Genomic DNA, 15,157 nt, shown 5'->3' with positions numbered 1-15,157 from the left:
CCTGTAGCTTTTCCCAAGGATCTGCACTTTTCAGGCAGAAATGTAGGAAAATTTCATTATGTGGTATAATTTATCCTGCAGTTTCAGCCAAAGGCATGGATAGATACATCCCCACTTCTGCATACAGCTCAAACTTTGTTGATTATTTTCATGCATGTATGGAGATAATAATGTATGTCTGCATTATGTACATCTTTAATTTTACAAGCTGAGGGAATAGCAACTGCAAAGTCTGATAGTAGATCCAGTTGCAAAGAGTCTCTGATTTTCTCACTAAGGCAGTATGATTGCTCTAGATGCTCTCATGTGACTAAAACAACAGGAAGAAATCTTCATGAAATCTAAAACATCTGTCTTGTCTGATAGATGTTGGTTTTGAACAAATTTGTCTGAGATCAGTTGAAACAGAGGTACTTCTCCATTATTACCCAAAGGACTTGGCCTAGCTGTTTCTGAGGTGAAGTTTTCAGAGTATGTTAATTGTATTGTATCATTCCTGCTTTTAATAAATAATGGAGGTTTTAAATAGCAAAACTTTTTTGAAGTTTCTGATAAGAACTTTATCTTTTACACTGACCTGACATTCTGACAAAAACACAGCCAGGATGCAAGCCTAAGCTGAGTGCTGCTGTTGGCCAGTGCAAGAGGATTGTTACTGGTTTTTATTCTTAGTATTTAAGCACACAAACTATATTATAAGTAATTTCATAAATATCTAGGATCATGGGAAATCATTTATTATTGGGCATGGAAGTATGTTGGATGCACTTTATGCCATTTGAAGCTGAAAAAAAATTAGCATGAAATTTGAACTCATATTTCTGAGATCAGAACTTCAAAAGATATAACTGGACTACATTACTAAACTGAGATTACAGTGTTTTTATTGTTTTGTAAGAAAACATAAGCCTAGAGCAAGGTAATTACATTTAATAGTTTTAACAGCTTATTATTAATTAGCAGTGACTACAGCTGAAAAGCCACAAGAATTAATGAAAGCTGTTTAATTGTCATGAATTTAATAGTGGCTCTAAACACCTTTTCCTTTTTACTTTGACCTCTCCATTTCTAGAAAGAACAACAAACCAGGAGTCTTGTAAAATGAATAATTTCTCTCTTATTTTCAGGTAACAGAACTACTTTGGCTCTATAGCTGACAGAGCAAAGCAGTTTCTGTAGCTAAGAACGTGACTGTTTGGCATTTCAGGTCTCTGTCCTCCCATTAGAATTGAGAGCACTAACACTTTGCAGTTTGCTAAAATGAGGAATTTTATTCTTTAGGGGCAGAAAATGGAGAGAAATGTGGTTCTTGGTAGTCTGTTGTACTTGGTGTTTTCTTGATGAGATGTGTAAATACCCCCATGTCCTCTGCTGGGGAGGCCAGGTGGTGCCAGAGGTGGCTGCAGAGAGCAGAAGGTGGCACTGCCTGACCTTCCTGCAGGCAGGGCTGGCACTGCCCAGCTGCTGGCCAGAGGAGGAGCTCGTTCTTTAAGGCAGCTTGGCTTTAGTACAAATATGGATCCACTCAGTTTTCCAAAGAGGAGGACAGGGATGTCCTTGGCGCTCCCAGAGGTGCGTGTGTGGGGTGTGATGTCTGTCACTGTGGGGACTGGAGACACCTTTTTGAAGGTGGCATTTCAGTGCATGTGGCATGTCAGTGGCATTGCAGCATCTGGTGCTTTCTGTTTGTAAGCAATTGCTACCACTTAGTGTGAGAGGACAGCCAGCTGTTTTCTAGCTTTTTTGCAAATTCTTAAGTAGTGACAAAAGGTCTTTTTGCTGTCCTCTGGTGTCTCAGACCTGAGACCAGGGCCTGGCTTTGACTTTATAGTGATGGTGAACTTTGCAAGGTGAAATAAATAAAATAAAAAAGTAAAAAAAAATTCAAAAAACCTCAAAAAACAAACCAACCAAAGGAAAAAATCCCAAACAAAGCAAAAAACCTAAACCAACCAAACTAAAACCACTCTGTCTATTTTGGAAAATATTTTCAACAGTAATAGGTACTTAGTTTTCAGTTTGGTCTCTAGCTTTCATCTAGTTAGTTTACTGGATGAATCTCCATTTACTTTACTGGTAAACGAAGGGTTGTTTGCCACCATATAAGAATCATGCAATGAACTATATACATAGTGGCCCTTTTCTATCTCAAATATCCTTTTAATTTCTCTATCAGGATACAGAATTAATTGTGAATTATCTTTGTGATCATTTCTGCTTGCCACCACTCAAACTGGTGGTTGTGTTCATGTTTGCTTCCTCTATACTTTTTTAAGAAAGAGCTGTGATTGTCAGGGAACCTGCCTGTTACCAGTATGGTGAGACATCAGCTTCCCTGCTCAGTCTATGGTAGATCATCTCTCCATTGAACACTAGAGGTTTGTTCCTGTAATGTGGGATGAAGTAGCAAGCTAAATTACTGCTTAAACAGCTTCTTAGATGCCACAAAAACCACTGTAATATCAATTGCAAGTCTGTATATGCTAAAAAAGGATAAGCTGTTCTGTTGTGTGTTTGGTTATGGTTTTGTCCAACACTGACCCCTTTCTGGAAGGGCAGCACTGGGATCCGAGGAGCTGGGCAGGAGGGACTTCCAGCAACTACAAACTGCTTGTTTCAAAGCCACTTCTAACAGGTTGCCTCACTTCCATGATGTCCACTTTCCTCAGATCATTTACCCTGTGTATCTTTTTAGCCTCTGAACACAGGCATTTTCTTTCCCTAGTGTATGTTAGAATTTCTTTTGGAATTCCTTCCATAAAGTAATGTAGTACTCGCTTGTGTTTCTGGATTCGTTCCTCCTGGTTTTTGTTTGTTTAGTTTTATTTGTGTTGCAGGCTTGATTTATGCCCTTAACAGAATCAGCAGATGAGGTTTTATACTCAAAGCCAGCTTTGAGACTACCATCTAGAAACCAGAGTTTGCTTTGCAGTTTTATCTCCTTGTTCTCCAACTCTCAGCTTAGTGGTTTGACCTTTTGCATAAGATATTTTTCATCAGCATTTGCCAAGGTTTTCTTTTTAGCAGTGCTTTGCAAGCATAGAGCACAAATGTTAACTGTTTCATATTTTATGTTCTCTGTGCTCTGTTGACTGACTTTTGTGGAAGTAGATTTGTCTGTAATGTTGAGTCAAGAGGTCTGAATGCTGAAAGTCCTAATATGTGTATATGTATAAAGTACCTTTGATTCATTGTTTCAAATTCCAGGAAGTATTCACATATTTCTGTGTTTTTCTGTAGGTCACATTACATTTGAATCCAATTTCATCAGTGCATATTCATCAGAAGCCTCTGGTGTTTCTTCTCAACTCTCCTTTGCCTTTAGTCTGGAAGCTAAAAACAGAAAGATTGGCACCTGGAATCCGAAGAGTTTTCTTTGTAAGTGTACACAGTGCTCTGGCCTGCTCTCTGTCATAGCTGCTTGTCACATAAGGCATGGAGTTAATGGTATTCATTTGGAAAATTTTCAAACTTAGATTAAAAAAAAAGTTAAGAGAGGGTCAAGTTTCATTGTAGGGCTCTGGGGAACAGTTAGGTGGTAGGGCAAAGCAGTTTGGAAAAAGTAGCCAATTACTTGTTCTGTGAATTTAAGAAAAGGAAAGCAAAACTGCTTTTCAGAATCTGCACATTATATAATTATTAAAACTACCAGCCATTAGAGTTCAAAAAGCTGTGAGGTTATACCAGATTGCCAGTCCTCATTGGAAGTCTAATAGAACCATAAAGCAAAAAGCCTCAGAGTGATTGGAAATATTAAGAGTGGATGCTAATTGTGTGGTCTGTGACCAAAACAAAACTTTGTATCTATTGAGCTCAATATGTCCAGTTATGGTTTATGTCTCTGATGAAGTTTTGGTCTGTTGAAATGACCAAGCTAAGCCCAGAATGAAGTCATTTTTATTTCTCAGAAAGACTGGAGCACTGCTTATAATGCAAGATCCAAATATTACCTAGTATTTGTAAATCATGTCCTTACAGTTTGCCAGGACATTCAAGTTTGCTATTTGTAGTGAAACAGACAAGTTGTTTGGATTAAATTTTTAATGCATGACATCATGTCTAATCATGAGTTGTCTTTATGAAAGTTGCAGCTTTCACTATATTCAACTCTAATTGCAGAACTAAACTTGATTATTTTTAGCAGTGTCCTTATAGGGCTTAATTTTGCTCCTCCAGCACAGCTGACAGTGGTAGGCAAGATTGTTTCTGCAGCACCCAGTGGGACCTCAGCTGTGTCCCTGTGCATCAGCAGGACAGGAAGATGCACCATGGTGCAGCATTAGAACTCTGAGAAGGGACACTGCTCTTTCAGTTGACCTGGTGTGGTGGTGACATGGTGAAGGGCACCAAGAGTTCTGTCACTTGCTGGATGCTGCAAGCTTTCTGGAATTGTTTTTTTCTTTTTCCTGTCATCAAGCTATAAGAGTAGGAGTAGCCTTGATATTTTGAACTTCAAAGGACTCGGTCCTGTTTCCAGTACAGTGTATTACTGATTGGTGCGAAGAATGTTGCTTTGTTTTTATTGTAAGGTATTCACAATCTTAGGTTTTTCATTGGTGTTTTGGAGACTCATGACTGTTATCTTCCTGTTATGTGTCCTTAATGCAACCAGTACAGTTCTGGTCTGCTCAGAAAATGACTGAGGAGCAACATGTGCAACAACAGGGTGACAAGTCCTCATTCCTCTCGTGGACAAAAGAAGCAGGATCTTTCATCAGATAATAAAGCCTTGGACTTACTTTCAGTTCAGTTTTGATCTTCTCCACAACACATCATCACTCCTATTTCCTATCAGCTAGATTTTGTTCAGCTAGTTTGTGTTCTTCCTCTGCACCCAGGATTTTCCCTCTCCCCTTATCTTGCTCTGGGAGTGGAGAGATGGCCTGCTGAGACCCATGCATTTCTGCTCAGCTGCCTGTGCTGGAGTTCAGATAGTGATTGTGCTGAGCTTGCTTGCTTTGTCTCAGTGGGGTTTCAGCAGCCTGCATGAAGACATAGGAACAAGAGGAATATGCCTAAGGCTCTGACTGCCAAAACTGTACCCTTAAATGTTTGCTGCAGATAACTGTTTCAGGTGCTTCTAGTTACAAAGTCAGGCTTGAAGAGGTGAGCAGCAGCAGTCATGGATCTTGCCAAGCAAGAAGTTGTCTGACCTCAAAAATTGCCATGGTAAACTTGGCCACTGATGCTGCAGGGAGGAGTGTGCTGTTTCTCAGGTGGGGCAGGAGTACCTGGTAGGCGCTACAGATTTGCTGCAGTGTTGGGGGGACTCAAATCAAATACTTCCTCTCACAACTCTATCTCTTAATCTCTGCTGGTCATAGTAAGGGCTGAACGTTGTGGTGCCTGGTGCCATCCTGCCAGCCTGTGGTGCTGGGATAATGCTGCTGCCCATGGGACCTTGCCTTTTTGTTGCAAGGGACTGAACTGGCTCTCAGTGTTAACCCATCTCTAACCCATCTGAATAGCTAGCTCTCCATAACAATATTGGATCTCCTTAAGTGCCGTAAGAATCTGTGTAATTTTCCTTCCACCATGTTAAGGTTTCTATTTTTCTTTCCTACAAAGAGCTCAAAGAATGAGATTGCATAATGCCAGGGTGCTGATCCACCATTATCTTTCCCAGTTTAGTCTCTGTCATCCATCTCACTCCTTAAGCTCACTTTGTTCTTTCCCTAAGGTGATATTTTTGCTATAAACATACACTAACTTCAATCTCTTACCATGGATTCATCAGCCTTCCCACTTTTCATGGCCCAGTTTCTCAGGGCATCTCAGGGTGATAAGCCATGAGGTTTTGGGCTGAACAGCTTTAAATGTGGTCACCATCTGTTGCTTTTCCACAGTTCCACTCTGCTCTCAAGGACAAATACATTGTTTTCCCAAAAGCTTTCTGAAAAAACAGCACAGAATCACGTGGCACAAAAAACATGAAAAATGTGGAGGAAGTCCAAGCAGCACCTGTAGGCAAGTGCAGTATGCCAAACAGAGATCAAGGGGCTCTAGTTCTGCATAGAGCTGTTTGCCTGTGTTGAGCTGGGCTAATTTGCAACCCCCGCAACAGACTCTGTCCTAGGAAAGGTTGTCATTTTCCAGAGTCAGGACTTCTTGTTTTGGGGAAGTTGTGGGGCAGGGGGACATCCTGCTTCTGCCCTAGTTGCTGAGAGGTTCCCTGCCTCTGTGCCAGAGCCTTCAGTGAGTTCCAGACAACTGACCCTAGGACTGTAAATAGCAGCTCCAAGGGCTGCAGAGTGCAGAGCATGCTTCCTTAGCCCTTGTTTAAAAATACTTAGCTCTATGGCTCTGACTTCTTCAATCTCCTTAAATGTATAGCCAGAACAGAAGACAGTATGTTGAATCACGAAAGATTTAGAATTTGAAGAAACTTTTCTAGTGCCCATGAATTCCATGGCAAGCATTCCACAGGAGTGTCATAACTATTGTGTCTGTCTCTATGGAAGCCTCAGGCAAGATATTAGTTGACTTTTCAACTTTTCCTTCAGACTTTCCAAACAATACCTTCATTCACCATTTTATTAATATGCTGTATGTAAAGTATGAATTGCAATGACTTTAATTGATTGAATCCTGGTTAGAACAGTAAGTAGTGTAAAGAAATTTAGATGACAACTTCCGGGACTTGCTGCTGATAAAGACCACACTGCTAGAGCCAGGTCAAAGTTTGTAGTGAAAGGATCATGGAACCATCAGTAAAGTCCTAGCTCTTTATTTCTTTTAAATATTAGCTTTTTTAACTTGTAAAGTATCATAATAAAGTTCTCAAACTGTTACAGGGACATGTGCTTTGATTAAGTAAATAACTAAATAAAAATTTAAACTTAATTGTATCTTAAGTTTCAAGGTTATTTCTAACAAAGGTATCTCCAGGATATGAGTAGATGATGAACTGGAGCACGAGTTAGCATTGTACAGGTGGAGAAACCAAGGCACACTGAGCTTGAATGGTGATTGTACTGGAGAAGAAGGTAGAGTTAGGGCTTTGTCTTCTCAGTGTCCTCATTAGCAAAATGGTTTGTTTCCTTTATTCTGTGAATTTGTTGTTTGAGTTTCCATTAAAGCTAAGCTGCCCTAGGGAAGGATGAAAAGATTTAAGGCTTGTATCAGCACATATCCAAAAGACTGGGAAAATACAATACTACTGAGTTGGGCTGGAGTTTAACTTCTTATTATAGTTTGAGCATGGATTTTTTGCCTACAGCCTGGTCCTCCATCAGTTAAGAAGCTTAAAACGAATGTGGGAGAAAATCCAGGCTTTGGGTGCATGGTTATAGTATGAGGGAAGCACAAATTAGCTTCTTGGTAAACATTTTTTCAGTATGGACATGTAAATTTGGTGTATATGTGTGGTTTTGCATTTATCATATAATACATTTTTATCATGTAATGCACAGTTTCACTCAGTGACTTACATGTTTTGTCTTCATGGTAACAACTCATGGTTTCATTTTCACAAAATGCCTACTGGTGACTAAACTCACAGTGGAATAAATTATCATTAAAATTAGGTAGCATGCCCCAAATAAACCAAAGTTTTTGTTGCGTTAGCATCAGGATTTTTTTAATGAAGAGTTTTTTCCAAAGTGGCCCTGAATGGAAGCGCAGTGATTGTCACAGAGTGACAGCCCTTTGGAGGAAGCCATCATGACAGGGCATGGCTGCTAAGAGGACTTGTGCTTCACTATTCTGTTGCCTGTGTTGTCATTTTGCTTCTCAGGGTGCTTTCCCCATCTATAAATCAGAAAGAATCCTAGTGAATAATCTTAAGAAAAAAATTGGGCATCTTGATGTAAGCCTGACAAAATTTTCTGTGTGTGCATGAGAAAGAGAAAAGAATATATGGTGTCTGCCTAGTGTGGTGTTAACAATACATGGACAGGTTATTTTCAGACTCTGCATGAGTTGCTGTATATTGATGGGTGAAGTAGGTGATGTTGTGAAATTATTGTAATTTTAGTAAAATAAGTCTGGAGTTTATTTTCATTGCGTTAAAAATAAATGTACCTTAGTATAATGGCATTTCAGTCCAGAAATACCTGAAATGGGTAAGTGCATGGACTGCCGGGCCTAAGTAATTGTAAATCATCACTTCAGTTGCTGGTGCATGTAGTCATATTGGTCTGATTGTATATTTGTACATGTCACAAAAATACATCAGTTTGGGAATTGGGCCCTTTCTGTTCAAGTGTTTGTGGGCTCATCACTCTGAAGAGTATTTCATGGGTGGGAAGCTCTGTTCAGTTCAGCGAGGGGAATGCTTGGCATCTGTGCTACATTTTATTTTTTTCCTCTGCAGGGAATAAATGCCAAAATTGTATTATAAAGGGGAGTGGGAGAGGAAGTTGAAGGACATGTTCACTGGTGATTAGACTGCTTAGATTATGACATCACAGTTTTATGTAAGCTAGGCAACTGCTGTAGAAACTGCTTTTACCTGTGATTTTGGTGCAAGTCAGTATTGCAGGAAAACATTACCAGACCTCTTCCACCACCCCACTTTTAGGTTTTCATACAGCAAAATAGTTTCCTTCCTTCCTTCCCATCAAGTCGTCATTTCTCTCCTTCCCTAAAGCTAGTTTATTGCGAACATGGCTTGGCAGAAAACCAGAAGTTTTATGAAACTGCACAGAAAGAAGGTTTTATAGGTGCTACTCAGAAAGTAATTTTTTTTCTTTATATTTTGTAGCTTTTTCAATTGCTTTTATAGCCTAGGAATGTCTTTACTCAGCAAGTGAAAGTAGTGAGAATTAAATCAATAAAAAAAGATCCCAATCCATTGTGATTTCCTGTTAGAAAAGATCCAAAACCCCCTTAAATATCTACATATGTGATTTTATATAATGTATGATTTAAGAAGTGATGCTTCAGCTTTTTCTCTGAGTTAGTTACTCAGGCAATTGAATGAGTAAAAGTTATGGATAAGAAAACACGTATGCAAACAAATAACCTTACTTGCAGGAACTAGGAGTGAGTATGTTTAAAGGTAGTGAAATGGAGGAAGCAAGAGCAGTAATGATAAATACAGAAACAGATCACTTGCTCTTGGTTTGAGATTTGAAAAGATAAAATAAAAGCTTTAAAGAAGATGAAGTGATAGAATGAAGAATTTAATTATTAGTCATTTCTGTATTTCTAAGAAGAAAAATCCATGTTCTTATTACTTTAGCCAATTGCTGGTTTATTCCTCTCACTTCATGAAAATATGGTTCACATATTTTGGGTCACTGCCACTAAACCACAGGCTGTTCTATGGTTTGCACTAGATTTGGATGACTGACAAAACTCACTGAAAAACAAGTGCTATTTGTTTTCCTGTGCCTAGTATTTAACGGGAAATCAGGAGGCTAAATTTCCAATCACTGGTTAAACAGACCCAGATGTGAACAGAGTGCTCTGCTAGGAGAAGAGTGAGGAAGGATAGGAAATGCATGACTAGTGATAAATTTGGTATAAATAGTGACCTTTCACTATTCAAAGTAAAAGCAGTAGATTTTCAGTGTTGTGTAACAGTGTGAAGAGGAATTTAAAAGGACATTTTACATTACTGTAGAATCCTGAGTTTGCTTTTTTTAATAAGTCTTCATCGTTCTTCTACTCAGGAGCTGGAAATAATCCTGTAGGTGCCCTTTTCCACTTGGAAAAGTTCATATTCTCCCTTCTCGTCCCCACACTGTTTCCTTGCCTTTTGAAAATTAACCTTTTGTGTCAAATTAAAAGCAGTGCTTAGTAAACAGTAACTCTTACTATGCTTTTCACAATGGTAAATTTCCCTGTAGACTTTGTCTCCTGCCATGATTCAACCCAGGTGAAATACTGCTTTTCTAGAGTCTGTTTAAATGGGTTAGTCTCAGAAATATTAGGGGGACCTCAGGCTACCTGTGGTGGTGATTCTTGGCAAAAGAGTGGGAGGATTTGGTCAGCAGTAGGAATGGCAGCAAATGACAGAGTAGTAAATACATGCTTGAAAATGATGCATGTAAAAGGAGTTGAAGAGTACAATAACCCTAGTAAGGCATCTTTAAATATCCAGGGGATTGAGGGTTTTTTTTTTCAAAGCTTGCTTCAGGAAGACATGGCAGAAGAGAAGTGCTATTTCTGGCTTAGGAAGCAAGATACAGTACATGAAATGAATATGCAGAGTATCGTAAAAACATTCTGTATGTGTGATGTCCCAAAATAGGGAAATTTTAGAATGTATAGCTATCCTCTGCTTTCACTGTAATCACTTTGGTTTGGGCAGAAATATTTCAAGAATACCAACTTGCCAGTAAATTTCACAGGAAACTAGGCAGGTCTGTGTGCCTTGGATTCTTCTTTTATGAGACTTCAAAGGCCTACATTTTTTTGGGGAGCTTGGTTTGCTAAGAGTGTCACAGAGTTCATACTAGATCCCATGTGATTTAACCCATCTTTCAGAACTCAAGCTTTATTGTGTGGTGTTTGCTTCAGCTGTGAGAGTGGGCTGTCTCTGTGGGTCATTGTTCCAATCAGAACTCCTGTTAGGAGTGTGGGTAGGCCAGATCTGGATGATGCTGCCTCTTGTATCTCCTGCTGATTTCTCATTGCTGCCTCTGACTGCTCCTAAGCATTCCTCCTTCTGGTCCCTCTAGGAGCCTAGACCCGTCACTTTCAGACCAAGACAGCTGGTAGTCAGGAAGACGTGGACTTCAAGTTAATCCAGCCTGCAAGAGTGAGGAAACAAAGACTGTTTGGGCATTTAGTGGTTGAGCTGTATTCCCAAACCGATCTTGCAGGAGGCTGAAGGACCTGGAACAGGCACCTGTGATAGTCTTTTCTCTTCTGTATGGTCATGGCTCCTTCCTTTCTTTGCTTGCTTCAGTAAACAGGGTCTTTAGCCAGTGGAAGTTTACAGAGGCAGGCAGTGGATTTTGGCAGACTACTGGTGTTAGTGACGTGGAGATAATAAATCACAACAGGTTGTTACTGAGTCACTGGTTCCAGTGGAAACTATAGCTGCAGTTGCATAGATAGGCTTTAATTCTCCTCTCACTTCTTCCACTAAATTGCCTCTAACTTGAAACAGAATCCCTGGAAAAGCTTCTGCTACCTTATTTTGCTCATATCAAACAAGTGTTATGTTGAGTCTATTAAGATGTTGTTAAATTAAGTGGGCAGTTACCTGTGTGGAATTAATAAACTCCTGCTGAGCCTTAAAGCTTGGTACCAGATTTCCCCTTTCCACAGATTTTCTTGTTTGTTTCTTTATCATTCTAGTAACTGTTCCTTGGCGGTTTTGAAGGTTCCACTTGACTTGACACAGATTCAGCTTTGATAGAAAATCCCAGGATCTTTTTCCTGGATATATAATGATATAAAGATGTGCAGGATCTCTGATCTCGTAAGGTTCTGCTTTCATCCTGAGAAAACATGGAACAGCCTTAATTATATAAGGATCTTTGGTAGCTGCAAAACTGAGTATCTCCCAGGAAGTTGAATTAAAATCTAAAATGTATTTAAGATAATGCTCCTTATGTCTATGTTTTTAAAAATGTGAGAACTGGAACTGGACTTTTATAATGACTGCATGTGGTCTTGAGAACACTAAAATGAAAAGTTTTGTCATTGCCTGAAAACATCACACCTCTGTGGCTGTAAGGACTATGCAAATTTGATAGGTGATTCACAAGTGGGGCATGTAATTTTGAAAGCAGCATGTTTCTTATTCACTTGAAGAGAATTCTTCTCTTGATGATTAAATTCTGTTGTATATGGGTTTATTAACAACAAAAGATGCATTGTTGAGTTTTGGAATACCTAATATTTCTCCATCTGTGGCTTTATTTTTCCTCTGTAAGAGGATGAAATTACATCAAAGTACAATACCAACAAACCTCAGCTGACTCTGATCCCCATGTAGGCTGCTCCAATAATTAGTTCAAATATTCTAATTTTATTCTGAGCAGATATACTCCTCTCCTTCATGTTCCACCACAGGTCTGATACTGTACAGCTCAGATAAAATATGAAGGATGCTGCTTCTTTTCCTCCTGGTATATTTGCCTCCATCATAGCTTTAGGGGTGATTAGGTGGTCCTTGTGCTGGCAGGCTCTCGATGGGTAGTGGTGAGGGGAAGGAGAAGGATTGGTTCATGCTGGGTGACTGTGCACACTTACCTTTGTATCCTGAGTCATGGCCCAGAGGTCCCCACCTCTCTCTCAAGGCTGAATTATGAATTTGCTTCCTACTTGGGAGTTCTGAATTATAACTGTGTTAAATACTTAAAATGTTATAAAGCAAAGTAAATATCCTCTTGGATCAGATTCAAAGGGGAAAAAAAGGCAATAAATGTTTAAAGGGAGAGAAGGAAATAGGTAAAATAAGAAACAGAATATGCACTTTCGTGTGTGCAGTATTCCCACTCACCACTGTATATATTTGAGATGACTCAGGTTTGGTTCTGAGAGTTGTTCCCTCTGGGGAATAGTAGCTCATGAAATTTGGCACTTCTGCCAGGTAACTGATGTCCTGAACTACCATGGCAGCCTTGCAAGGGCAGTTTTATTCAGACTGGGAGCTTTTCTTAAGGGATGTATGAAGGCTGTTTTTGTTTTGTTGCCCCAGCATGAGGGGTGTATGTTTCCTTGATTTGGTGTGGTGCAGAGAAAATTTCAGGCCCTGTTTTCCCCAGTGATCATCAGGGTAGTAGTGTATGCAACCAAAATATGTTCCTAAATATGGAATACTCAGGTTTTGGTAGCATATTTTCAAAATCCTATGCTTGATCCTCATTTCCTCTGAGGAACAGCTCTTTGAACTGTGGTTCTTACTGTGGTTAGTGGCCATGCCAGTATCTTATGGTCTTGCAAACAGATTTTCCATGTCCAGCTTCTTCATTTAGTCTCAGAAAAGTGACAGGACGTGTAGGTTTACTCAACAGCAGAGGATGTTTCCAGTGCAGTTCCTTTTCACGTCCTCACAACAACTGGAAGAAATAGAGCTGGGGCACTTTTTCCTCTCTGCAACCTCAGAAAGTAACCACTAAAGGAGTTGTAGGGAGGAGATGAGTGTCTGTGGCAGCAGTCTCTTAATCACTCAATCAGTGCATAATTAGTGCTCGGATAAAAATTGGTTAGTTCCCAAATATTTAAAACATTATTAGACTTCAATGCTTTGCATTATCCTAAGCATGTTAGATTTGCTTTTGATTTGTTCTGAAGAGTAAGTAGTTAATGTTCAAGGCAGGTGTTGAAACAGTGATGGTTGCCTTTTTTGGAAGGGTCTGTTGAATTCTTTCCAGAACAAATAACGTGCTTGGCTCACTTAACCTTGCCTTAGGTCTGTGTAGTAAAAATCCCAACATTGGCAAGCACAGCAGAACTCTGCAGTCCTTTGTAAAACCTGGGTAATGGAACCAGCATTTCAAATAGACTTTAGTATGTGATTGAAAAAAATAAATATGATAAGCTTCATGTTTGTTTGAAGATGTTTACTGTATGATCACTTAGTGAGGGTGCTTGTGCCAGACTTTTTAGTTGCTCTTTCTGTCTCTCGGTTCCTCCCTTGAAGCATGTGGTCACTTTGATAGAATCTGTCCCTCAGGAAGACATTTGTCATGCTGCAGGATGATGAAAAAGGTTTTCAAGTTTTAATAAGTAATAAATAAAAAACCATGTGTATTCTGAGGAAGACGGCTGTTGAGTCAGCATACATTTAACTATCTCAAATGAAAAATACAGCAAAAATGTATTATTGCAAGGTAATCAATTTCTTTGATTGTTATTTAGAAGGAATGATGTTTTCTCTCATGCTGTCCTGAAATGTTTAAAAAGACACACTGATGCTGCTTTACCCTGATGCTGACCATAAAAAAAAAAAAAAAGGAAACTGTGTGTAAATAAAAAACAACTACTGCTCTTACTGGATAAACTGTCTCTGAGGGTGGAATGCCAACATCTATTCAATATTCCTGCAAAATAATCACTGATTAAGTCCTTAAATCCTGTGAGTTTCATGCATGGGAGATTTTTCTAGTTAGGCCAAAGCTCTATGAAAATGTCCCACATGTCTCTGATACAACAGTACACAATCCAGCATGACCTGGCTTGTGCTGTGTCAGTGCTGTCAGTGCCATCCTCTGAGACTGCACACCTGGACTTTACACAGAATTTGATGTGTTCGGAGCATTGTAGAGATGCTCCATGCAATCAGCCCGTGGCATAGGTGCTTCTAGATGGTGAAAATACAAAGTGGAAAGAGCCCATAATGACCTTCAGTCTCTGTATTTGGGTGTGACAGGTTACATTGCTTAAACATGCTGCGTGTCTGTGTAGATAAACGTGCCGCATTAAAATATGTTTTTATTCCCATCAGGTGTCTGTAGGTTCCGTTGTTCAGTTTGAGAAGGGAAACTTCTCCTTGTCAGCAGAAACAGAAGAAAAGTTTTTTCCTGAGAAAAATGAACATCTACTGCAGTGGGCCCAGAAGGAATATGGAGCAGTAACGTCGTTCACTGAACTTAAAATATCAAGAAACATCTATATTAAAGTAGGAGAAGGTAAACCAGAGCAAAACCAACTGATTTCATAGGCACTTTCAGATACTGAGAATGTGTTGTTTATATTTCACTTATTTTAATTTTGAAATGTAACTCTCATTTTCCAAGAGATATGATATGAAAGGGGAAGCAGAGAAATAAGAGCAAGCCTAAAGACCAGACCTTGGGTTTAGGAAACTTTTAATGGATTCTGGTGCCATCACTTTATGCTCATGAATGTGGATGCAATTGCTGAGACTCTTACAAGAGTCACACTTTGCCTTTTAAACAGAATCAATTACTCATGGTGATTGTTTGGGTGCATTCATCTGAAGAAGTAGAGACCTTGAAGAAGGGGGAAATTTCTAGAAAGACCTGAGTTACATTTATTTTTTTCAGTATTTGCTTGTATAAGGATCTAGATTTCTTTGGACAAAGAATTATTGTTTTCCTCGCCAAACTTACCTTAGTCTGTACTTATGTATTTTCATCCCAAGGAGAAAGATTTCCTGTCCCTCTGAGCCACATGCCAGATTCTTCAGGTGGCCTAGTGCAGGTGGGAGAGGACTCCAGCTCCTTGGGGACATCGCACAGGCCCGTACTGGGGTGGGGCTCCATAGCTGAGCAGTGTTGGCACAACATGA

General features: G+C 39.5%; 1 protein-coding gene across 3 annotated transcripts in view; it reads left to right on the top strand.

Moving 5' to 3' along the window:
• Positions 1 to 15,157, top strand: part of TGFBR3 (transforming growth factor beta receptor 3) — a 112,619-nt gene that overhangs the window by 61,051 nt on the left and 36,411 nt on the right. For all 3 annotated transcript variants that reach the window (XM_084211479.1, XM_084211477.1, XM_084211478.1), the window contains exons 4-5: positions 3,241 to 3,378; positions 14,351 to 14,534. In XM_084211479.1, the coding sequence (XP_084067605.1) occupies positions 3,241 to 3,378; positions 14,351 to 14,534 (322 nt within the window). The remainder of the gene's footprint in view (positions 1 to 3,240; positions 3,379 to 14,350; positions 14,535 to 15,157) is intronic.

This window comes from Fringilla coelebs, assembly GCF_963513975.1.
Source record: "Fringilla coelebs genome assembly, chromosome: 9".
In the NCBI taxonomy this organism is placed as follows: Eukaryota; Metazoa; Chordata; class Aves; order Passeriformes; family Fringillidae; genus Fringilla; species Fringilla coelebs.
This window is presented reverse-complemented; position numbering and strand designations above follow the sequence as displayed.